General features: G+C 39.4%; 1 protein-coding gene across 8 annotated transcripts in view; it reads left to right on the forward strand.

Moving 5' to 3' along the window:
• Window positions 1–26,832, forward strand: part of FNDC3A (fibronectin type III domain containing 3A) — a 125,390-nt gene that overhangs the window by 67,293 nt on the left and 31,265 nt on the right. For all 8 annotated transcript variants that reach the window (XM_074815699.1, XM_074815703.1, XM_074815700.1 and 5 more), the window contains 9 exons: window positions 665–741; window positions 5,391–5,628; window positions 8,131–8,403; window positions 10,476–10,534; window positions 21,152–21,309; window positions 22,487–22,546; window positions 24,831–24,969; window positions 25,609–25,662; window positions 26,254–26,378. In XM_074815699.1, coding sequence (XP_074671800.1) covers window positions 665–741; window positions 5,391–5,628; window positions 8,131–8,403; window positions 10,476–10,534; window positions 21,152–21,309; window positions 22,487–22,546; window positions 24,831–24,969; window positions 25,609–25,662; window positions 26,254–26,378 — 1,183 coding nt within the window. The remainder of the gene's footprint in view (window positions 1–664; window positions 742–5,390; window positions 5,629–8,130; window positions 8,404–10,475; window positions 10,535–21,151; window positions 21,310–22,486; window positions 22,547–24,830; window positions 24,970–25,608; window positions 25,663–26,253; window positions 26,379–26,832) is intronic.

Consider the following 26,832-nt stretch of genomic DNA (forward strand, 5'->3'; position numbering starts at 1 on the left):
TACAAATGCCACCTTAAAACATTCCTGTTCTGTCATATTTATCTAAGTGTCTGCGAACTCTGTTCTTTCTGGTTTGCATGGTGCAAGGATCATCATGGTATCACAACTTTTCCATTAGTTGAAGTAGACCTACTTGTTTGTAATACACTGGCTTTCCCCTGGGACCTTAAGTTAGTGTCCTATTTGCCACCTCCCACTCCTGTGGTGCTGAGACTACTTTAGGTGATAAGACCTACTAGTAACAGAGCAGCAATTTTGTAAGTAATTTTCTTTACAACTCTTAACTGAATATTACCTGGTTTCAGCAATTTGTTTCAAATATTTTGTTTGTTTGTTTTAACGTCTCTTCTACTGTGTCTTCATCTTGGGACACTTCTTAAGAAGTTTTGACATAAGCTCTTTTCTGAGCTTACTGACAGAAAAGGGAGAAATACCTGCTGGTGAATCTTTTTAGTTTTGTTTCTGTTGGGTTTTTTTTTTTCCTAACTGTTTCTTAGGTTTCCAAGGCTGTTGTTTGCTATAATTTTATCTGTACAGTTCATTGCCTTTGTTTATCCATGTTATCTTGTATATTTTTCACAGAGACTTTTCAGTTCAGTATGTTCTTTCAACTTGCTCAAGTTATTAAGTGGTGCTGTACTGAATATTTCTGTAATCCATTTAGGTCCTGCTCAGGTTCCAATGATGTCCCCAAATGGTTCAGTGCCTACTATTTATGTGCCTCCTGGATATGCCCCACAGGTATGTCCCTTCATTTGACTCTTACTTTATTTCTTTTCATGCAAATTACAGCAGTAGAGCCAAAATAGCTAATTCAGTAAATTAATGTGTAAAGTTTCAGAGTCACTGTGGTCAAGCAAGTAAATAAGGGGAGATGTCCCATAGTATCTCTGTCGTGGGAGACTTCTCACGCTGTATGTGTCTCTTTAGTTATGTATTAACTACTTACATGACAATAACAAGCACAGTTCCTTGTTGAGTTCAGGATCCTAATGTACGAGATGCCCTCTGAACATAAAATACAATCATGACACAAATAGCTCATTGTGCAGGACCTGTACTGATTTCTGTGTTTGTGGATGTTTCTTCTTGACACCAGTATAATTTTATGTATATACACAGTTCATATCTGGGAAGTTCCCTGCAGGTGAGGAGTAAAACGGATCAGTTCAGCTGTCTATTTGAGATAAATTATCATATGATATGTGTTTCCACAACTTATCTTAAAATGGGTCTCTCATTTTCTCACTGCTATGTGATTCCTAATTTAGATGCCTGAAAATTAAATGTGAGCTAGATAACCTGGACATCCTTTAAAGTAGATTAAAAGGATGATTCCTTTTGGCTATTTTTGACACCTGTATTATAATGAGATGTGTGGCCTTCTAGATGGTATCTCTTTCCCTCAACTGTAGAACAAGTCTAGGAGTTAGTAGGTCAGATCTGGAAGTTATAGCAGATAAATGCCACTCTCCATAATGTAAGATTTTCTCATGATGTTCTGTTGTTGTGACCAGTCTACCTCTGACTCGGCATGCATCCCATGGTGTGCACTGAGAAGAGACTTAAACATGTGAAATGCAACCAAAAAATCCATGGTGTCTAGCAGATGTTGGACTAATTATCTGGATGGCATGAAGAGTTACCCTCTGTTAAGTTAGGCAGACTAACACTCTGTGGTTTTAACTTTTCATCTGTTCAAAGTTGGCTGATAAGTTGATTCATGTATCCTTCATAGTTGTTCCCAAACAGGCAGAGAAAAATTAATTAAAAATAACTATGAAAGTCGATTTATCTTAGGTCATAGTAAAAAGTCTTTATTTCTATTAGAATTCATTTTTAACAAACTGAAAGAATTTTTGAGACAAGTGAAATTCTGAATTTTACCATATTTCTCGAGTACTTAATTTCAGTTGATGAAGTAATGTTTAAAAAGTTGTGTAACCTGTGCCAATCTGAATAATATTTATAAAATGAATTTATCCTTCCTTTGAGGACAGCTTGCAGCAGACAGGCTGAAGGATTGGGCCTTGCTGAGGCATGCTCGTTAGCCTTTCATTAGAGCTTGTTAGTGCAAGCAGGTGTTGTGCTAACACAGATCTCTGACTTTTGAACTGAAAGTGCCTCACATCTATCCAACTCAGAGTACGGGTGGAATGAGCTCATGTCTGCTGTTTTCATCTGAGTAGAAGTATCATAGCCCAGGAAAACCTGTAGTTTATAAGGCTTCTGAAGTATTTACTGCTGACAAAACATACCAGCTGTTGTGGTTTATGATGGAAATTCTGTTACAAGCCAGAAGATTTGATAGTAGTCTTGCAAACAGGAAAGTCTAACACTATTGAGCTAAGAGTTATCCCAGACTTAATGCAGTCTCAGCAAAGTAACTTATGTGGTTTCTTCAGGCATAGTATATTTTTAAATGTCAGCAACTGCAGATATATTTTGAGAGAAATTGGAAACCAGCTAAATGTCTAAAGCCATCAGCCTGGAAGAACAACTTCAGCATAACCATCTTTTGCCTACCCTTTTTCATTTAGTTCTGTTATGCCTCTGCTTGCTTCAGTTCCTGTTTGGTGTACTGTCCTCTGTTAGAAGTTGGGGATAACTACAGAATAAAGCATATTTCTTACATCACATAAATAAAAAGCAATTCATAAGTTGATTTACTTCCCCCTTCCTTTTCTTTTGGAACTGTAGTTGTAAAACTCTGAAAAAAACAGCTTTATTCATCCTCTCTGAGCTGTCTATATTTGCTGTCAGGAGTGAGTTTTCCAGTGCTGTTTGGTTGGTTCAGTCAACCAAACAGGCCTATGCCAGAACTACATGTTTTGCTAGCACAATTAGGATAATAGATAGATAGTTTACTTTTTTTAACTTACAATTACATACTTGACATGATGCTCTTACTGTTTTTTGGAAGGTTTTTATCTGTGTAGTTGGCTGGTAGAGGCCTACCATTGAGTTGATGTTTGGTTTAGAAGCAGTTACAGACTTCTCAAACTCTTCATTTTACACTACTAAACTTAAGGTCCCTCCTGCTATGAATTGGGTATCTATTTCTGAGTTAGGCTATGAGCAGACCGAATAAAACAAATAAATTATAAACTAAGCCTGTTTTTTTATGGACGCTGCTTCCTACATAATCTGAATTTGCTCATAAAGTGATGACAAATTGCAATTTATTTTTTTTGTAAACAAAAAGAACTTAAATAATTAAAACTACATTTCAGTGTTTAGAGAATTTCACTGGACAGCAGAAGTTCTAGTTGTATTTACTGCTGTTAATATACCCTGCTTTTAGGATACCACACAGCTATGGTTGCACAGACGGGAAGAGTGTTGTCTTTAGTGAAATTACTCTTTCCCAATAACAGACGATTTCTGTATACTGAAAATAGCCCATTTTTTAAAGTCACATGGTATGTATGTATTTTAAAGCTGTGTTTACTTAGGTCATTTATATTAATTTCCAGCTCTATATCTATATAAGTAAGGTGGGATTAGCTCCATTGTGTACATACTTTTATGTCTTCTGAATGTTATTGCATATTCATAGAGATCTTCATTCTACCATTATACCAGAAGCATACAGCTGTGTCTATGTAACTCTCTCAGTAAAATAGTGAAGTTTTGAAACAATTTCCTAGACGAACCTCACTTACCTTGCAGTGGTGCACGATGATTTTGGGGTGTACAAATCAGATTGCTGTCAGAGAAAACAAAAGCAGAAGCTCAGTTCCAGATGTACCAGATGCACACCAACCCCTAATGGAGGCATGATAAAACCAGTGACTGATCCTCCAAGCAGCTTTCTGTCATGGACTTGGTCGAAGTGTTCATACCAGGGCATGGGACTAAATCTAGCCAAGCATAATGCCCTTAATCTTAAGCAGTGGAATTGGAAGCAGCTTGGCACTAAGTGCTTTGATCTGCTTCTGTTGCACTCATTGGTGTATGTGTACATGTCCCCACCTCATTTCAAATGTCAGTGAAAACTTATGTCATAGGGTTGCCTTGTCCCCTGCTTCTGAATGTAGTCATGATATTCCAGATTCTTCTCCTCCTTTTCTGGATAAATGTTCCATCCTAAATCTTACATTACAGTCCCTGCTGGCATTATTTTACAGCATTTTACTAGGAAGTGAAGAACAACTTATTCACTGCCATCCCAGACACTGAAGTTATTGACACCACGATACATACAAGTCAAATTATGCCAAGATCATCTCTAGATATTACCAACAGTCACATATTTTTTTGACTTTACCAATAGCGATACAAACATCTAGATAGGATAATGATGGCAGTTTTCCCTGTCTGTGGTGTACTTCAGGGATGGACCTGTTTCTGGTCCGATTGATGACCAACCCTTGTTTGGCAAGGAGCATTTTCTGCTTCAGTAATTCCTACATTATGTGCCTTCGTGCCTGCTCTCCACCAGACCCCTATATGCCACAGAGCGGAGACATGCTACCTGTACCTTGCACAGCACACCTCAGCTCCCTGCATCTTACGTGACCATGCTTCTTCTCATCATGGTATTGCATATGCTGCTTTTGTTTCTTTGAACTTCTAGCAATATTGCTTAGGGCTGCACTTGGGTCCCTCAGCTGAAGGCTGTCCTGTCACATCTCCCATTTGTCATTTTTGCACAACAAGCCTCTTTGCACACCAGAGTCTGGCAGAGGCTGCCACAAAGGTCCCGTTTTCTGAGTAGCATGTGATTTCCTTCAGGGTGCAAGATGTTTTAACAGGCAGGGGGAAGAAAAGAAAAAAAATTTTTAAAAACTACCTTGAGTTGTGAAGGAGTCTTGAGAGGGCTGAATACTATCCTGTTAGTTTTTTTAACAGCTTGGTGCAGGCGATGGCTGCTGCATGCTAACAAGTACAGTATGGCAAGCGCCTCCTGGGTTAGTGTTGGTGGACCGAGTTGGGCACAGAGCAAAGACCAGACACTGTTGTGCCTTTTCTCTCACCATTTATGCTGAGTGAGGTCCATCTACCCACCAAATCACTTCTAGGGAGCAATATAGTTGTTATACTGTAGAGCAAATCCTAGGAGCAGTGTAGCATACGAGCAGTGTGAATGAGGGTGGAAACAGGACCCTGGGGAGACGCTAGGCTCATGCCATAAATATACTTGGTTGTTTATAAGATGTTGCTACAGTCAGGTCTTTTTTAAACAGTATTTTTCCCTATCACACTGAGACATTAATGGCATTGTTGCAGTTAATACATTTAGCATAGATAGCCCTTTAATTGTCCTTTTTTTTCCTCTGTTTCTCAAGTTGGAGGGTTTTACTCTTCCTAGTTTTGTTTAAGTATCTACAGAAACACCTTTCAGACTGTTATTTCTCTTAAGATACATGGTGTCTCTCACTGTACAGGTTATTGAGGATAACGGTGTTCGAAGGGTTGTGGTGGTTCCCCAGGCTCCAGAATTTCATCCGGGTGGTCATGCAGTGATACACAGGCCTCCGCATCCCCCACTGCCTGGCTTCCTTCCTCTTCCAGCCATGATACCCCCTCCACCACGTCATATATATTCACCTGTGACCGGAGCTGGTGACATGGCAACGCAGTACATTCCACAGTATCACACCTCACAAGTATATGGGGACCTGGGTAAGTAGCTTATCAACTATTGCAAGTTCTATCAAAGGAAATAATGCTCTGCTCATTTCCAGCATTTGTTACGCTGATGTACAGGCTTTATCAAGCAAGACTTAGAGCTTGAATGGGAACTACACACAAAAGTTTTATGAGGGTACCAGTCTTGTTTTTACGAAGCTTATTATTCCAGAAGAAGTTCTTTAAATTAATTTGACTTATCTATTCAGTGATCTATTAAACATACAGATTATTTCTTGTGTATCAGTTATAGATTTGCCCAAGAAAGCAGTGCAGGAAGTGTTTGTAGTGATTCAGCTGATGCCTTCCCCAGAGATTCCGTGTTTAAATCCATACCTGAGCACTGTTCTGAGATCTCATGTCTTGCAAGTATCTTGCTTGACGCATGAAACAGGGGTTCTTGGTATTGATTATGAAACAGTGTTTACCATTTTTCATAAAACTGTATGCATTTAGTTCCAATGTCCATATTGAAGTCCAATTTGAATAATCAGGTGCCACCAACCTAAACTTAATACTGTAGTTGAAGTTGTCTTTGGTAGTGCTATTGACATCTGCCTTTAATACGGTTTAATATGGTTTAGTGGCAAAGTGTATGTGTGTACTAACTCAGGGTTTGGGTTGTTAGATTAATATTTACATTTCTGGTAGACTTGTTTTTCTTTAGAGAAACTTCTGCTACAAGGCAGGTGCTGACCTTGGAAAGACTTTCAGAGAGGTTGCTGTTTTTAGAGAAAGAAGCTAGAAGCTATGGAGGGGGAGACCAAACACAACTTTGTCATGTCTCTGTAGATGGGTGGATTCTCAGTGTTCTATGGTACTACTAAAATAATCTAAAAATGTCCTCCAAATAGTCACTGTGCTTAAATACTCATGATGTACAAAGTTGTCGGACAAGAATATATGGATGTCTTGATCTTCCTGAAATTCTTAGTGTTTCTGTATTCTTTAAGTGGTACTTTGTTTCTTCTTTGCACTACTTTGATAACAGTACGTTATTAGATTCTCTTTGGGTGCTTATTTATAGTTTTATTAATTTCTTGGTTTCCTGTAGATGGGCAGTTGTTTGCTTTTAGTTTGCTAAATTAAGAGATTGGAATATGATAATTAAATGCATAAAAGGTAAAGGAATGGAATTCTTAATGGAATAATATTTTTTAGATTCCTGCTGATAGATTATATCTCTTTAAGTATTCAGTGATAATTTGCTAAAGCTAATATAAAAACAAATTATAAAGTGGGATCTTCGATTTTGCTTTCTTTAAAATATGTACATAAGATCCCTTGGATTTAGGGAATTAGAGGACTAAGGATGCTATAATTTGTTACATACTTGCTACAGATTTCATATTTAATTCTGGACCACTGACTTTGCCTATGGCTTTCAGAAGTCAAAGCCTAGAGTTAGCCTCCTATATGAGGAATCTGAATTCAAGGCGGGGAAAAATGCAAAAGCACTTAGAGCATGGTAGTTCTCTAACAAGAGCATCTAAATCTCTAATGGTAGTGAAAATCAAATTTCTAGATAGTCACAGCTTATCTGGTAGTCCTCTATCAAATTTTCTGGGAATTAATCTGACCTGAAAAACCAGAAACTGAAAAGTTCCCTAGTTTTGTGATTTTTATCCTTCTTGAAAGGAAGTTTTATTAGATCTTGTTTTCTATGCTTCCTAGCACATAAGGAATAACAAATGACTGAGTGATCCAACTTACCTAAAAATGGACAAATTCTTTGCTGGTTTGAAGGATGTATTTTTTTGAAAGCTTTCATCATTTATAGATAGGGTTACAGTGAGGAAAGAGTTGGTGCCATGTGACTCTTTTAAAGTCTTGATTCAGAAAGCTGTTTCTAAGCATAAAGGTGAAATAGATAAAAATGGTAGAATTGGACAGAAAAGTTCACCAGTCTGCAGTTTATTTTGTTTCATTAGTCTTGTGCTGACTTTTTTCCAAAGCCATGTTCTGTCTTAGAGATGGGACTTCAGTGATACTACACCAATGCCTCGGGTATAGTGTACTTACAAGACCTAGCCATACTATCTTCAGTCTTTTAGCGTCTTTTAGTTGCTCTGTGTTTTTGTGGGGTTTCTCCCTGTTGATTTCTGCTGAAGCACCATTAAAGTAATAGAGCTCTAGTTGCATTCCAAAACTTTTGTATTTTTTATTCAGCATGAGAGCAAACCTCCTCCAGTGTAATAAAATAGCAGGTTTTTTCTGTGTTGACTTTATCCTGTACCTTACAGCTCAAGGAAGATTATAGAAACGTTTTAAGAATAATTTTTAAGTAGAAAAAAGATGTGGGAAGGAAAGATTACACTTTCTCCCCTAACATGTTGTTAATGTCCGGTTAGTGTATATCAGTTTACCTGCTGGACACTTCAGTTTCCCAATAGGAGTAGAGATGTAACTTTACACACAAGTGTGCACTTAATGCACTTAATTACATTCTGTTCCTAGTGATTATTTTTAATTTTTTTCTTCTTCACTGCCATTTAGATACTCTGCCTGCTCATGGAAGATCCAACTTTAGAGATGAAAGGTCTAGTAAGACATATGAAAGGTTACAAAAAAAGTTAAAAGATCGACATGGAACTCAGAAGGATAAGTTAAGCAGTCCTCCATCATCTCCTCAGAAATGTCCTTCTCCTACAAGTGAACATAATGGACTAACAAAAGGACAGGATGCAGCTGGTATAAGCACAGGTTCTACCAAAAGCAAGTCTTTGGGTAAAGGAAAAAGCAATTCTCAGACAGACACAGAAGTAGAAGGTAAGTATTAACAACAGTAATATATATATATATATATATATAATGCGAGTCTGGTGTCTGGCTGAACATAGCATCTGTAGATAGAACACCACACTTTGACAATCTGGAAGCTGAGTAGTAGCCCATAAGTGCCCTGACTTCCATATAATGAAGTTAAGGGCAATTGACCTGCTTGTCACATTGGAAAGATGGGCCTAAGGGGACAAAACTACTGACATGCAAGTCTCCACATAGATTTGAGCAAATCTTATTAGTCATAATTCATAACACTGCTTAAAGAAAAATCTGTGCTTTTTCCAGAGCTATTGATGCTTACATTTTAAGGAATCATTGAATATTGGTGGCCTGCTTGATACTGCAGAAAACATGGAAAGAACCAGGTGTCTGATATATTCAACTTGTTAAAGAGGAATATTTTGTAAAAGAGATACTGTTATAAAAAATTCATATAATGCCCGTCCCTACCAACTCATTATTGAAAGGCCTTTGTAGAAAAAGACTGGTCCTCAACACTAGTCCATGTGAGTTCATGTTTTCTAAGGCACCACCATAGGGAGTGTTTATTATTAATATCTGTGTTTCACTGGAAAGCTTGTGATCTCATAAATGGACTGAATTCACTGAGTCTTGGTCATACAGTCATTGTTGAATCTGATGATGTGTCACCATGCACCTTTCAGGTCACTGGCGTAGCACTTCAGATTCAGAACACACAATGTCAAAGACTTGTCATCAGCGAAGTACAATTTTCTCAGAATAGGGAGCTGTAACTAGTGATGCTGAGAGAAACAAACCATGATTTTTCAACTCACTGAACCTTGATCTGAGATGATGATTTTGTGCCAATGTATGTTAGATTGCTGTAAGCCAAAAGGAATGTGAAGAAAGTATGTCTAATCAAGACCAGGAAATCGCAACCTACAAGAGCTGTTTAAAAACGTGTAGCTCATACTCTGTGAAAGCGTAGTACCAATGGACACCTTTGAGAATTCAGAAGTTGGGAACTATTGCTTCAAACTTGAATGAATACTTGTCACTATAGTTCCAGAGTGGCATTTGTCTTGCCTTCACTTTACTTTCTGTTAGTTGGTATTTACCTGTGAGCTAACTTTACCAAGGAACAGGTGGTAAAATGTACTGTTGCTAACATATGTTATGAAAATTATGTTAACGGTTCCTTAGAAGTATTTTATATGAAAAGTGGAAAAGTCCACTTTTCAAAATTATTTCATTCAGGAAACATTTGGGAAAAATACGTACCGTGACTTAGACTTGTAATAACAAACAGAAGTCAGAACTGCATTTAATTAGTTTCAACAGCATAAACTGTCTTAGAAATACAAAGTTGTAAATAGATTTGACCTGTGTGTTTTAAAGAATTTTGTCAGGTTTTGTTTTTCTTTTATTTTTCTTTTAGTTTAAGGCAGGTTAAGTGAATTACAAATGCCTGGCCACACCTTCAAAACTGAGTAACTTTTCACTTACACTGTTGAGATAATAAAATTTTAATATTGTGCGGGAAAAAGCACATAAAACATTTTCTATGAACTTTGAGTCCTTTATAAAGCTCAGCTATACCTTCAGCTGAACCAAAACACCTTAGATTCTTTCCCTGAGATGCATCTGAAGGCTAAGCTAAGGTTTGCTCTTGCAGTTGAGAGAGGCCAACAGTGTTACCAGTAGTCTTTCAGCTGATGTGCAATAACATATTTAAACTACTGTTACTTGACTGCATCTACATCCAAAGAGGAATGTATAGGAAATAATCTCAGCCAAGAGCTTAAGTTCTCCAGAGCAGTAGTTTGTTTAAAGTTACACGTTAATAAAAGATAACCAGGCTTTCTGTATTCCGTAAATCATAGAACAGATTTAGAAATAGTTTTATATGAACAACTTATTTGGGAGCTCTTTTCATTTTATGTTGCCCTAGATGAACGCAAGTTGGTAAGGTGTTCTATTTTATAAATACTTTAGTCTATGTGCAGTTGTTGGATTTGAAGAGCTATTTCACTGTAAATTCACTGAAGAGTATTCATGGGTACTTTTCGTTTGCTTTGATTTTGTTTTTTAAGAAAAGGATGAAGAAACAAAAGCACTTGAAGCACTTCTTTCTAATATAGCCAAGCCGGTGGTAAGTAAATAATGCTTTCTATAAAATCAATTCTCTCTGTTGCTTTTACACAGTTACACCTCCTTCTCTCTCTCCAAGTTTAAAAGGATCTTTAACTTCCCGCGCTAAAGAAAACACACTTCACTTCTAATCACTGAAATGTAAATGACCAAAGTAATTTTTAGTATATTAACATTTATGAAGTTAAAATTGTCTTGATAGTTATTATGTGGAATTCTTCCTGGCCACTCTGTGAAATCTCGGTATTAACAGAATTATAAAACATATATATAGAAAGAGCTTGTAACACGGCCAGTAACATAATGATGATGCTTAGCATAAGATGATGCTTAACATCATGTCTGACTCAAATCTGTTCTCAATTTACTGTAACACTGTTTAGTTTTAACTGTTCAGGAAACAATTTTACACACCAGATATCTCTAGGGATGAGAGATGCCCACGAGGTTTTGGAAGCCTCACCAAAAATGAGGTTTTGGAAAACTGTACTTGTAAAGAAAAACTATGACGGATTTCTTTTAAGAGTCTCTGGCACCTTCTGGGAAGAGATACATAAAATTTGTCAACTGCTGACTGTCAGCAGTGGACTTCTGACTTACCTGCTTGAAAATCTACTGATTTCTTTTCAGTTTGTAAAACTGTAGTTCATAATTCTGTGCAGATACACTTGAAAGCACTGCTACCAAATTCAGTAGCTCCTTGCATTTTAGAGCCTGTGTTCTTTTCTTTCATCATCTAGATCTTCCCTGGTCCTAACCTTTCTGTGAGGATTTACACAGCTTTTCCAAAAGTCTGCACCTCAATCCTCAGTCCACCAGCTTGCCTGAGTAAAAACAGTCTGTGTTTGCTATTGTAAAGTACAAAAAGGCCATGCAACTGAAACTCCAGGAGGAGCTTGCCATGGGCTTGTCCAGTCTGTCAGCTACTTTTTCCATAATCAGGCACCGGGCTTTGTCGGTCCTCAGCTTACGACATCACACATGTGCACACACTCACACACACAGGCTTCACAACTAAATAAAGAGGAGAAAACTTACGGAAGGAAGGACATACAGAGATAAGGTGATGAAGATGGAAAAGGGTCAGATAGAATGATCATCAGTCTTCCAGTGCTGCCATTCATCAGCTACATACCTTCTCCCCTTCACCTCCCAGACAATCTGGCCCTGGTTTTAGAGCCCCAGTCTTGATTATGTCATATGTTGCTTTACAGCCTGATGAGAAGAGACTGAGAAAGCTGGAACTATTTAGCCTGGAAAAGAGGAGGATCAGGGTGGATCTTATCAATATATATAGATATCTGCGGGGTGAGTGCAAAGAGGATGGAGGCAGGCTCTTTTCAGTGTGCACAGTATCAGGACCAGAGGCAATCAGCATCAGGAACACATTTTTACTGTGGGGATGACTGAGCACTGGCACAGGTTGCCTAGAGAGTTTGTAGAGACTCCCTCTTTGGAGATACTGAAACGCTGTCTGGACATATTTCTGGGCAGCTGGCTCTAGGTGGCCCTGCTTGAGCAAGGGGGTTGGACCAGATGACCTCCAGGGGTCCCTTCCAACCTCAATCACTCTGTGTGATTCTGTGGTGCTGAGCAGGAATTGTAATTATAGAGGAAGTCCTGAATGCTTGGCATCTCCTGTGTCCAAGCATCAGAAAGGGTTAACATGTCTTCAGTTTCCCTGTGTCTTTAGTGGCTAAGCAGCATGGAGGCAAAAGCTGTCTGAATCAAATCCTATAAGAAAGGGTTGAGAGAGCTGAGATGAAGAAATGGAGAGGAGTTAGCTGATCCTGGCTGTTGCTCTGCTGTAGATAGCAGCTGGGACAGTCAAGTTCAGTAGCACTTAAGGATGACCTTGGCAATTGGAGATAGTGGAGGGGCAATAAAAAGAAACTGGGGCTGAAAAGAAAGCTTCAGGAGATTAAGGTGTGGGGAAGAAAGGAAGTGAGTAAAGAAGAGTGAGCTCTGACAAGGAGCACAGGTCTGAAGGACAGTCAAGACTTGAGTGGTCCTAAAATAGATGAGGAATCTAAGATGCAAAAATGAGACCAGGAACAAACAGAATAGTAGGTGTGAACTATTGGAAAAACCAGATGGAGAGCAAGTAGCTTTTCTGTTTGTTATTTTTACAAGCAGACGGATAATGAAAGGGTGATGGGAGACTGAATGTCTTGTTAGTAAGACTGAGAGTGGTGGGGGAATTAGTAGCAAGAGACTGAAACTGCCTGAGAAAGGTGGAAGATTGATGAGATAAGAATATTGAAACTCTATTGAGAGACAGAAGGGCTGAAGTCTGTGGTGGAATAAACAAGGAGTACAGACTGGAATGAAGAACCGTTGATTAGGACCAGACTTTGAGAAGCTGGAGAAAAAGGGTCAGAAGGGTGTTACGGCTGTAAGAAAAGAATGTAAGTCTACATCTGATAGCACTGATTTTTATCCCGGACCTGGAATGTAATCCAGCTTTCCCACATCTCATCTTTCTTCTGACAGCAAATACCTGCAAAGTCATACCAGCAGAGGTTTTGTTTTGCTGCCTGTTGTTTCGCTGCCCAGCTATGCATCTCATCTCCACAGATGTTAGCAAACACCTATTGCTATCACTCAGATCAAGCAGTAGAGACTTGCATGGATCTGAAGGCTTCAGACTTGTTGTAGCATGATGCCAGAAAGAACTTAAGGGAGTTACTTGCTATTAAAATAAATATATTAAATATATATAAATAACATATACACACACACACATATTGTAGGAAAATATGCATCAAAATACTGTTAGAAGAATTCTGTTCTGTTCTCAAAGTGAAGCAGGAAAGATTTCATACTAATGGAGGTCCATTGTGTTCAAGATTACAATCGCCTTTTGGTTCTGTTTTGTTTTTTTTTAACACAGCAACATGCGGTTCTTTCTGTATGGTCCCTGCCATTCCGTGTACAAAACATATCTGCTTAGGGAATGGATCAGGGCTCTGTAGCTAAAGAGATTGATGTCTTTCACCCCTTTTGATTCCGAGTCGTGAGAGTCTGTCCCATCAAGGGAGCATGTGCCTAGTTTAGCCACATACTGCATCAGAATGGGTGGAGAAACAAGTTTTGCTGCAAGGTTAGCTTACTCCAAGATAGTGCTGTCACTGGGGCATGCTGGACAACATCGTTCTCAGCAGCCCTCAAGTCATGAGCACCTGCTATGCCCTTCTTAACTTTGTGAGAATGTGGAGGATCCTTTCTATCCTGACAAGAAGGATGAGGATTAGTTCTCTGGAAGAAGCATGCATGGTCCTCTGCCAGTGGTCAGGGCATACAGGATCCATCCAAGTTGGGATATCATCAGTGGCTGCCTTGCCAAGGGGAATGACAACTCTGAGCTTCCCTGGGGGGGTTAGAGTGAGACTGTGGGAAGCATGATCAAGAGGTGGTGTCTTCTGCTGTGTTGCTAATGACCTTTGAAAAAAGCAATGGAGTTCCACTACTGTCTTGTTTTCTTTCAATTCCTTCCCTCCTCAACACTCAACTGTCCACACCTTTTAGGCAAGCTGCTGTTTCCCCTCCCCACCATGTTCTTACTTTGAACGTCATTGCATGTGGCTGCGTGCCTTCAAGTGATCTCTTTGCAGACCTCAGAAGACATCACAGGCTTAGGCAGTAGTAGTCTTCTGCAGACTAGACAGCGTACACAAGGCAAAAAGCCAAACTTGCAGCACTTGGAGAGGTTTATGCTTTGCGAAGGCAGGGGACTGTCAGTGTTGTGGGTGGGTGGAAGACTAGCTGATGTTGCAGCTTGGGGGAGTGTGATGTGATGTGATCAGAGAAAGGGAGGCTGTGTTACCTACTTAGGCCTTGCAGGATCAGAAGCAACCTTCCCACAAGTTTCTCAAAGGAAACATTTTCCTCACCCTCTCACAAGTGAACCAGGAGATTGTGTTTTTTCACACCTTCTGTTTGTAGTTCTCATCAGAAATATTCCTGTAGGTTTTTGATTAATGTTTTGCTGGAAGCACTGACTTGCCGCTCTTGATGGATCATCAACACCCTGTTCCCTGTTGAACTTCAGTGCTGGCACAAGCAATACTAGGTACTGGCCATGGTGGTGATTAGATGATCATACAGGTGCTGTCTAGTACAGTGTCCGTGGCTCCGTATCCTGTTCCAGAAAGCCTGGATTAGTGCTGAAGGCTGTGACCTGTCCTGGGCTGTCCCATGTCTTAGTGCCCAGGTCCAGGGCATGCACATCTAAATCAGGTGGTGGGCTTCATGGTGTGCTTTCATTCACACATCTCTTTCAGTTCTGTGAAGTACGGAGCACATCAGCTTTGTTGCCTCCAGAGTTCCCATTAGGTGTTTTTATGAACATGTTCTCATTTTCTTAAACTTCTCCCTGCATGGATCCCCCATCCTTTCATACATGGCAGTGTTAAGTCAAGTTGATAATGTGGTACTGCCACAAGTTGACTCTTCTACTTACGGAGGTCTTGAACTTATTATACCCAAAGGTAAGTTGGGGTGATTCTGCAGATTGCACCATGCTGAGTCCTCAGCGTTTGAGCAGAGTCCTCACCAGCTGTCTTATCCATTATAACAAATAAGCAGAAGAGAAGACAAGGGGACCTGAAAAAGCAAAAGCAAAATGAAGAATGGAGGACAAGGCTGAGTATTTAATAAGAAGAGGCAATAAGGACTCAGAATTTGAGGGCTGGTTATATAGCATGTAAATCCCTGGGTAGGGCATCATGTTTTGTGGTTCATGCATGTTCTGTGGAAGCTTGCAGACTTTTAGAAAGTGATGCACCTCACTCACCAGTTAAGTACCTTGTGTCACTGTGAATGCAATCCAGTGTGCACATGCTAAAACTGCTCTTTTGTTTGACCCAGGTGGCATATGTAATACAGTTAATGAGGAGATTCACTTTTGCAAGCTGGACTGCTAATGAAGACATGCCCACCTCTTAGTTTCCTCAGTGCTAGGGCCTGACTCAAGTATTATACTCTGCTTTGCAGAAGCACACAGTGCTCAGCTGCAACCAAAATCAATTGCAGTTGCTTGAATAAGCATACAAAGTAATAAATAATGCCAAGTTTTCTGAAAAAGTCACTCCTGAGTGTCTCAAGGCACCTAAGAATAGTAGGTTCTTCTGATCTGAGTCTTTGTTCTTCAACAATGCCTTTTTCCTCCTCATATCGCAGAGATATTTTGAAAATATGCTAGTGTTTTCTGCTTGAGAACTAACAGGAATTTCTGAAACTTTAGTAATCCTTTTCCATAGTAGAGCTCTGGCTAGTGTTCAAGAAGTCAAATATTGGGATATTACTGAATATCATGGATAAAGGGCAATATTAATTGCTTCTTAGAGAAGAAATTAGTAATTACTGTCATATGCTTGCATCATGTGAAGCTGGAGTTTTGTGTTAAAATAGTATATGCTTATGTATATTGCTTGTGTATAGTGCATATACACAGTAGAGAGAAGTTTTTTACAGGAAATCTTCATTTTAGCAATTCTTAAACTTTTAATACTTTGCTTTTGTCGCTTATTGATAGTCTTGTGAGGAAGACTGTAGCCAAATCTAGACTTGTCTTCAAGAATCATTCTCTTAGCTGGAAGTTGAATCTGAAAAACAGTACAAAATAGTTTATAAACAAGTTGAAAATGACTTACATTACATTCCCTGATTCTCTCTTGTTCATGCTTGCAGCTGTGATTTAAAAAAAAATTTTTTTAGCAACTGTGAGTGGTTGAAAATACTCATACCTGTATGTGAATTTACTGAAAAGCTCCAGAACTTACAAAATATGTAACATCATATAGAATGTAGGTCCAGAAGAAAAACTTTGATGTTACTCAGTCCCCTCCTACTGCCTCTCTTCTTTTTGCCTGATTACTGACCCCCTCATGCACAAACTGTATTTCTGGGGACCCCACACTCCCCCACTGCCATTCTCTGGTGTTGCAGAAAAGAAGGTAGCCACTTAAGTGGGATTCAGGTGTATGAGGGACAGCGTTGGAAATTATTTCCAGTATTTATCACTGCCAAAGAGTTAAGTATTGTTCCTCTTTCTGTTCTTCTGCCCATGAGCCTGTTCTCCCAGACCCTCAGGTATCTGCCTCTTACACTTGTTGCATAAGTAGTTCACTCCCCAGTGCTCCTCAGCAGGGCTTACTAGTTTAGGCTTGGCTTCTTACAACTCCTTGGTTTAATGTGAGTGTACAACACTGATGGGGAACTTGGGGTTTAACCTGACCACCTGGTTTATTGCAGACCCCTCAGTTTCACTGGGCACTATCTACTGGGCTTGGTGTCTTCAGTGTGGGTTGCAAAGTTTCTAGTCCAGCAACAGGGTTACATTAAATGGATAATGTAATTACAAATGCAGGATGGAAATAACATTTTAAAGTTTTGACTTCTACATCCACCAGTAACAGAGCAGTGTCCCTCTGGATTGGAGTTTTCCCGATAATTTCTTTTTTTTTTTTTTTTAATATCTTGTCCTTAATCCTGATAGCTGTTTTTGTTTCACTGAATCTTTTAAATTCTCTTGTAAATTCTATTAAATCATAGTTTATTGGCTAACATATTTCTCCCTTTTCCCCATACATGTATGAGTGCATGTGTATGTAGAGAGAATTTATATATTTTTTTATACATTGCAGCTTTTTATGCGCCATTAGGATGTCCTTAATTCCCAGCTTCTGTGAATACTTTTCACTTTGCATTTCTGATTATGTTCAGTTCCACTGACTGTTGCTTTTAAGTTCTGGCAAATTGGCCACAGCAAAGCGCTTCAGCTCTTCATAATATTCTTTAGTCACATACTCTCTTTACACAAAGTAGAAAACCAGAACAACCTACATAGTCACTGATTTTTAGCTTGGCACATAATACTGCTTCACTGTGTTATAGTTACTGTGTTAACAGTTGTCATCTATTATTTTAGAAGTCTTACAGAAGGTTTACGTGAGTTGACCAGCAAACATTGCCCTGGGGGACTAACTCGGGATAACAATTTTTCATCCAGTCAGATACTTAAAGAACATTTCATCCTGTTCTCTGTTGACTCTTGTTGATATATAATAATTTCCACTAATACTCTGGGTTTAATTTTACTAGTCAAAGTCCTGTAAGTTGTCTGTTACTCTGTAGTCGGTAATGTTGTCTTTGATCTCCCTCCTACTCTTCCTGCCCTCTCTGTACTGAACAGCTGAAACCTCTAATCTTTTAATGTTTCAATAAGATGTGTGGTGGGTTGACCCTGGCTGAACACCAGGTGCCTGCCAAAGCCACTCTCTCACTCCCTCCTCAGCTGGACAGGGGAGAGAAAATAAAACAAAAGGCTCATGGGTTGAGATAAGGACAGGGAGAGATCACTCAACAATTACTGTCATGGACAAAACAGACTTGAGGAAAAAAATTAATTTCATTTATTGCCAATCAAATCAAAGTAGGATGATGAGAAATAAAACCAAATCTTAAAACACCTTTCCTCCACCCCTCCCTTATTCCCTGGCTTAACTTCACTGCCATCTTCTTTACCTCCTCCCCAGCAGTGGCACAGGGGGACAGGGGATGGGGTTTGCAGTCAGTTCATCACCCATTCCTTCTGCTTCTCCTTCCTCCTCAGGGGGAGGACTCCTCACACTCTTCCACTGCTCCACCGTGGGGTCCCTCCCATGGGAGACAGTCCTCCATGAACTTCTCCAGCAAGAGTTCTTCCCACGGGCTGCAGTTCTTCACAAACTGCTCTAGTGTGGGTCCCTCGCACAGGTTCAGTCCTTCAGGAACAGGCTGCTCCAGCATGGGTCCCCCACAGGGTCACAAGTCCTGCCAGCAGACCTGCTCCAGCGTGGGCTTCCCACAGGGTCACAGCCTCCTTTGGGTGCATCCACCTGCCTCACCATGGGCTGCACCACAGGCTGCAGGTGGAGATCTGCTCCCCCGTTAACCTCTGTGGGCTGCAGGGGCACAGCCTGCCTCACCATGGGCTGCACCACGGGCTGCAGGGGAATCTCTGTTCAGGCACCATCTTTCACTCATACCAACTGCATTACTTCTCTGGTGTGAAAGAAGATAGACAGACTAATATGTATGAGGAGAAATGGGATCTGTCAAGCGTATAAGGCAGTTTGACATTAGAAAAGCGTTAGATGGGATGTTGCTTGCGGTTCTGGGCAAAGCACTGAATATAGTGTGACAGTAAGAGATCAGGAGAACAGTGAGAATGATGAGAGATTTAGGTAAGTGAGGGGAGATGCAATTGCTAACAGTCTTCAAGCACATAAGAAACAACTGCAGAAAGGAAGGGAAGATCTAATGTTCAACTCCATAGCGGCAAGGACTGGTAGGTTTAGCTGGTAGTAAGAGAGATAACCACCTGGGGACATTAGGAAAAAAATTTCAACTGTTAAGGTAGCTAAACGTAGGAATAGATTATTTTACAGTGGGACCTACTAGTCCTGGAGCAGTAGGTCCTCTAGGAAACTGCACTTTTTTGCTTCAATACTCCCTGCAACCCAGGAAGGAGGGATTAAGATTGCCTGAGAGGGAGTTTTTACCACCCCAGATGCTTCCCACAACTCCAGACTTCCAGAAATGCTAGAATTGTACTGAGGTGGTTGTAGTCAGTGTAGTTTGTGACTGCATCAAGATTATAGTGGAATTTCTCTTACCAAACTTTGAATTGTGTTTCCAAGAACTTCAGTGGGTAATCTTGCTAGCATTTGATCCCTTTCAGGATGTGATATGCAGTCCTGTTAGCATTTAAGGGCTTAGTGACGTTATTTCCAAGACATTAAGGCTCATCTTGTTTGATTTTTCCTCCTTTCTGTTTGTCTGTTATCAGTAAGTCATTTCCTCTCTGCTTCAATTCTTGAAGTTGACCCATTCAGGTTTTTAGTTCAGTAGATTATAGCAATTTAAGAGCACCAGTTGTGAGGATAGCATTTTGATTCTGATACCCTGGTAATAGATTTCCAGAAGCAATTATTCCCAAAATAGATATGTATTACAGTCATATTGTAAAACTAGTCATTTTATATAATGAAATGTGTTTTCAATTCTCTTACGAAATGATTGGAAATAGTAGGCGGGTGCAATATATGAACCACAATAGCAGACATGTGCAATATTAATAAACACTTCTAGACTTCATTCTATAATGGATCCTAGAAATTTATAATCACATGCACACACCTGTGCACTCACCTACAGAAATATGAGCATCCCCAGCCCCTTGCAACATGTGTGGTTTCAAGCAGCACCCCCTCTTCTGGGAGTGTGGGTGTCCCTAACTGCATGTCTCCTGTGGGAGACATGGGTGCTTTGGCTTTGCATGTAACTGTGTTATTCCATAAAATCTGTTGTTCCCTACAATCTGCTAATCCACAGGCCGTTGAGAAAGCTCTCCACCAGGTCACATGCGCCCAGCTGAGCTGTGGGTCCCTTCCTGCTGCCCCCCGAACTGCTGTTGCACCAGCTGGGATGCAGCTGCTCGCGGCATCCATCAGGACTGGATGGAGGTGGCAATGGTGGCAGGGCAATTTCTCACAGTCAGGCCAGATTTTGATCATTGCCCTGTTCCACTGCAGCATCTTTTATCCTGTTATGAATTTCATACTGCTGAAGCTGATTACTTCTTCATTTCAGTAGTCTCTTTGTGATTCCCTGGTTACCATTTAATCTACCTGAGGGTTGCTGCCTTTAGCATGATGGGTCTGCTGCGGCAAATGCTTCTCAAACAGTTGGAGGTGTTGTATTCACTCACACACGTGGTTTATACTCGTATTTCTATCACACCAACTGTTGTTGTCCAGGCCTTTCTGCAAAAGGTGGGCTGTGAACGAAAGTACCACCACGGGGATTCTTTAGAACGTTGCCTCTATATATGCCTATATATATGTATATGTACATGGACCTTGTGAGCGTGCCTTCATCACAAGCGCCTGAGCTCGAAGTATGTTATGAGATACGTTCTAATATTCTGTTCGCTAAGAGAGTACTAGATTAGAGCCTCAGGTAGTTGTATCCCTATTAATATCCTGATGAAAAAAAAAATGCACTGGGGTAGTTAACCAAATAGGTTCTAATCTACTGGGAGAATCTACTTGTCACAGTCATAATTAAATGCCCAAAGCAAAGTTTCTTTATGTACCTGTTACAGTTGTGCCAGACATTCTGGAGAAATTCCTGGGCTTCTATATATTTCATAAGAAAACCGAGTCGACAAGAAAGTTTTAAAAAAATTATAGTGGCAGTGACATCAAAGAAAAAAAATGTCTGAAACATTGTCGTTTAATGAAATGGTTTCACAATGTACGTTTGCCATCTCTCATGCTTCACAAATGATACAGTTCATTTTTGTGTAGCCCACTAGGTGGCATTCGTTACTCAGAAGTTTCTTTGTACTCAGCCCTGTGCCCTAGGATTGCAGTTTTCTCATGACATTTCTTGTATTTCTAGCTTGATTTCATCTGTAAAAACTAGTTAGTAACTATTATATCAGTATAAATACTCTAATATGCTAATGGTATATGATTTTATTCTCTCTTATTTGGTCCTTTGTGGCAAAGCAGCATTTATATACGACAGCATTTAAATGGCAGAGATCTCAAAAGCTGTATTTCTACAGGTATCAGACATTCAGGCAAGAACAGCATTGCTTATGTGGTCCCCTCCATCCAGTGATACCAGAGAAGACACTGACAAGAACGACATACCAGAGGTTTATACTTACGAAGTGATGATTTCAAATACCGGAAAAGATGGAAAGTACAAAACCGTATACATGTAGGTGTTATTATTTTTATTTATTTGCTGTTAATGGTTTAAAACTCGTTAAAAATCTGTCTGTTGTCTGGAGATTTAAATAATTAGCAAGTTTATGCAACTTCTATTTTGAAATGAACTCATTTTTTCAGTAGAATTGGTTCTATTACTGAAGTATCTACCGTAAGTTAGAATGTAAAGACTTTGTTCTTAGATGTTGGAGGCATGTCTTAATATCACTTAGCTGTATTTCAACCAGCTGCACTAGAAACTACAGGTTCTCAATTAGTGAGATATACAAGTAGTGAGAAATACAAATTGTATTTGTAGTTATTTACTTCAGCACGTGCTTCTGCTCCCAGTAAAGTTATCCCTCCCTTCCCTGAAAGTGCTCTTGGTAAGATACAGTCTTAAGATATGAAATAAAGTAGATTCACTGAGAATACAACTCTAGCAGCAGCCAAACAAACAAAACTCTTCAATTGCTTCATTGCTAATACAGTGGTTTTCAATTGGTTTTTTGCAACTTGGAGAAATATAACAGAAAAATTACCATTAAGGGTGTAGAACTCTCTAATAATTACAAATCTTTGTGTTCAGCTAGTTTATTTTAGTCATCTTTCATGGATCTCTTAGAAGCAGTACATGAATCACCAGCTGGATATCCCTGTCCTAGAAGCCTAGAGGAAAAGAAATGAGCTTTGCTAACATAAGCTGATGTCAGTAAAAGCAGATTAATAGATCTCACTGAGAAGCCTTTTCCGTTTACTGGGCTCTAACAAGTATAGGCATATGCAGTCATTTACAGTTTTAGATAATCATTTTTGCAAGGCTGAACTGAGCTTCTAAAGGCCCCTGTACTTTGATGGGTTTTGTGTAATAAAATACATGTGTACACATGCAGCTGATCTTACTGAGTAAAGAGGAAAATAATTACTCTTAAAAAAACCCAAACAAACAGAACAACGAAAAGCCCCTGAACCACCAGGGCAAAACAACAGAAATCAAATGTGAGAAGCCCCTAAAATTTAAAGATAAATGCATTTTCATTTTACTATATTTAGCAACAGAAACAAACTGTTAGCAAATACATTTCTTAGAAAGAGTGTTAGGTGGATGGGTTAGATGATGTGTGTCTTTTTATAAAATATATGGGATTCTGAAACAGTCTCTTAAACCAAATCATATCTCTTTCCAGTGGAGAAGAAAATAAAGTTACTGTAAATGATCTCAGGCCAGCAACTGATTACCATGCAAAGTGAGTATCTCCTCTGTTCATTAAATTCAGTGGATCTGTGTATTTGCATAAGTCTTCAGAGATTCTTTACTGCATCTCACCCTCCTTTGAGTCACAAATCAACTTTTTTGGTTTAGCCTACCAGTCAGTCTGTTTTGGAAAACGAAATTGTTGCACCCTCATCCAACATCCATGCTCTTTACTTCTCACGTCATGCCAGAAGAGTGACATTTTTCTGTCCTTTGAGCCAGGCACAGATGCTGCTTGCTTTTTCTGTTTCCCAGAGGCAGCAGAGGGAGGTACCTTGCACAAGAACATGCCCACTGCCTGCCAACTGAAGGCTGGGTTGTGCTGCTTTTGCTTTGCTCCAGCAGACCAGTGAATCTCATCCTCTTCATTACTAAATATGCTCCTAGCTCAGCATAATTCTACCCTTCTAGCAGAATTTGCTCCTTCACTATGTCCTACTGAAGAAATAGCATAGGATTGGAAAGATGTAGTTAGGTGTTCTTCTTCCCTCCTTTTTACATATTGGAGGGTTGTCTTATTTCTTGTTTTGAAAAAAAACTAGTATGAATACAGCAGTTTATACATACATAAAATTGTGAAGGCCACCTTAAAAGTACAGCCTTTTCAAGAAATAATTGCAAGTGGAGAGTGCAACTTTAGAAGTGATTGAATGTGCAACATGTGAGGGTTTTTCCTCTCTTGACTGTGTGGAGAACCCGAAGACTCATGTGTACTGACCAGAGAACCAATTTAGAGGCAGCTGGTAGGAAGCACAGGGAACAGAAGTGAGTAAGGATGCAAGTCAGAAATGTGCCTCTTTCCGTGTGAGCTTTAGAACATCAGCAGGAGGGAGGAGGAGGATTTCTGTTGTGTTAAGTCTTTTGATAAGTATTTTCTCAAAAGCAAGGGCTACATTCCTGGTCCTTGTTTTCTAAGTTAAACCAGAAGCAAAAGAGGGTTGGTCTGTTTTTCATCACATACCTCATTTAATTTGGGCCACTATATGGCCTGCAGCACAGCTTCAGGAGAAGGATTAATGGTAAATTGACTCAAAGCTCTTCACATGCAAGTGTTTTACCTGTGATTTTGTTCCTGGTTTTAGTAGTGTTTATGCACTTTACCCAACAATGTTTAAGTTGAAAATGCATGGAGCATAAGGAACCCTAGGAATTTTTTTCCTGTATAAATCCTTTTTATCAGGCTACGTTCAGGTTCTTTCTTGCTTAATTCTCATCGTTGTAGAGAACGCATGGGAATAGATGACTTGGCCATCTAAACTCTTCCTGAACTAGGAGTTAAACAGCATTCTGCCAGTGAGAACACTGCCCAAAATCAGTGAAGACCAGAAAGACTGAACTATGAAGATAACTGACAAATTACGTATTTGCAACTGTATGCGAGCACAAACAACTTTGTGTGCAACATGAGTCACTATTCAAATGTCTCCCTCTCCCTTGTTCATGAAATGTACAAAGCCAAATTTCCTGTGACTTGCTGTTCACACAACAAGAACACACAAGGACTTTTGCATCTCAGAAGCAGGAAACGCAGGTCTTACACCAGTGGTCAGAGAAGAGGTTGGTTTGGTTTGGTTTGGTTTTTTTCTCTCAGAGGAACAGGTGAATCAGAAGAAGTAATGTGCGGGTTCGCCCAAGGAGGAGACAAGGCATAGCTACACAGCTGAGGGGAGTGAGGGGGAAGAGCGCAGGGGGAAGCCAGATAATAATCCTGTATTTATTTTTGGAGAAAAGCTATTAGAAAAACAAACCATTTCTTTTTGAGACAGAAGCAAGAATTTACTCTTTGGAAGTACATGGGAGAGTTAATTCATAGCATTCCTCAAGGAAAGGACAGGGTGAACAGACTCAGCAAGCTTGGGAAGGAGGGCAGAAGGTACTCTGAAAATACATCAACAGCTTCATTGTGCTCATCTGACAAAATGACTTGCAGAAGAAAAATTTTCCATAATAGCAATTAATATGTCTACAACAGATAATGAGCCTGCAAGATGTTACCATTATTTCCCAACCAAAGTACAGCAAATAACAGGCAGATTTCAAATGTAATTATGAGACTGAAGCTGACTGATGATAATGATGTACATCCAAAGTAAAGGACTCTTTTCTTTTGCATTACTTCTGTTGACCAAGATGCTTCCACCAGTTATTTACTTATAACAGTGATATCTTAATAATGAGGTAGCAAGGCAGTAACTTAATTCTGAATACTCAGTTTTCTTTGGACACTGTATATACAGATTTTGAAGCAAAATGTTATTGGCTCTTTTCCACTTTAGAGTCCAAGTAGAATGCAACTGTGTAAAGGGGAGCCCTTCAGAAGCAGAGAGTTTTACCACAATGAGTTGTGAACCTGATACTCCAAATCTGCCCAGGATAACTAATCGGACCAAAAATTCTCTTACTCTGCAGTGGAAGGTATGAATTGTTTAAAAACGTCTAAAATAAATATTTGAAACTCTTCAGAATTGTTCTGGATTTGTCAATAAAATGCCAGTTCATTGAAACGAAACATTTTTATCAGACATACTAATTTCAGTCACAGTTCTGTGACTGGAAATACATGTACTGGGCTAAATGTGGACTTCAGTAAAAAGAGAAGGATTCCCAGAAAAGCAAAGAGCCTTTGTAGATAAAGTTACTGAGTTTGAATGAGAGACAGTGGTTCAGTTCCAGTACTCTACTGTTTTGTGGAACTGATTCCTTTCTCTGCTATTGAACATAGGCTGGTTTGTGCAAAGCAGATGAAGTGGTCTGGAAAGACTGAGATTTGAGCAGACCTGCAATCTAGCTGCTCAGAAAAATACTGTAGCATTTTGAACTGCTGCCAGAATACTTTTCCAAGGTATTAAAGATATTTCAAATTAAAAATCAAAATCATAAACATGATACAGGCATTCATTGGATGGAGATTGAACTGCGAGTGTCTTGGCAAGTGACAAGGGGAGCATCATTTGCCCTCCGCTGGTCTTGTCATGATTTGACCTATGCAGGCATTTTTTCCTTAAATGGTCTTGTATCCAGTAAGAGCTCTAATTTCTTCTTTTCCTGTTGCAGGCATCTTGTGATAATGGTTCTAAAATCCACAGTTACCTTTTAGAATGGGATGAAGTAAGCAAATTATTCTATTTTACTTTTGATTTTGTCATTTTTTAAAAAGTAGTTGTATGTGAGTGTGCACATCAAGTACTGTCTAAAGGCATGTGACAAATATGTAATTCCTGAAGCAATTATGAAAATATGGTTATTGCCCAAAGTTTTTCTTGGGGAATGTAAAATAATAGGATCTTAATTACATGATTCTGCCATTCCTAGTAGTGGCTTTTTCACTTGTAGTCCAGTACTTCTTTTAAGAGCTGATGCTGAAGGATCAGTTTCCTGTAACGGTCTTTCTTTTGTACAAAGGGGGTGGATCTACCATTCCCCTACAAGCATCTCCCAGTCTCTACCAGGACAGCTGAGATGGCAGAGCTGCAGAAGCTTCATGGCTTTTTCCTGTGGAGCTGGGAAATGGAAAAGAAGGAAAAAAGCCTCTAATTCAATATATATGCAAAGTTTCATATACTACTATCTCACTATATGGGAGATTCTTGAGTTATGTTTCATTTCAAAAAATGAGTTTACTTCACGTTTGTGTGTTACTTTATTTGATGGATGCATATATAATAGGGTGAATAATGTGATTAACTTACTCCTTTCTAGGGAAAAGGAAATGGAGAGTTTTGCCAGTGTTATTATGGCCAACAAAAGCAGTATAGAATTACTAAACTATCACCAGCAATGGGATACACCTTTAGACTAGCAGCCAAAAATGACATGGGAATGAGGTAAGTATTACTATTATATACATAAATATGGAATGCATATGCATGCATATGTGTGCTTGTTTAGGAAAAACATATGATGGTATTTAAAGAAACAAGTCTTTTGTCCAACTGGGATGAAATAGAATATAGAATAGTTTGGTTGGAAGTGACCTACAATGATCATCTAGTCCAACTGCATAGTTAATTCACGGTATGTGATTGGATTATTCCGTTTGCAGATTACCTGTGTACTATGAACCACTTGAACCCGCTTTGAGCAGGGGAGGTTGGACAAGATGCCCTCTGAGATCCCTTCCAACCTCAGCTATTCTGTGATTCCCAGAATAATTTGTTTTGTCCAGGCATGGTATGGCTGTGTACTACAACCACTATGTTCTGTGTATACTTACCATATAAATGCTACAAATCTCAGCCCCTCTTAGAAGCAGATAGTACAGCTACTTCTGCCAGACTT

Source organism: Strix aluco, chromosome 2 (genome assembly GCF_031877795.1).
Source record: "Strix aluco isolate bStrAlu1 chromosome 2, bStrAlu1.hap1, whole genome shotgun sequence".
NCBI lineage: Eukaryota > Metazoa > Chordata > Aves > Strigiformes > Strigidae > Strix > Strix aluco.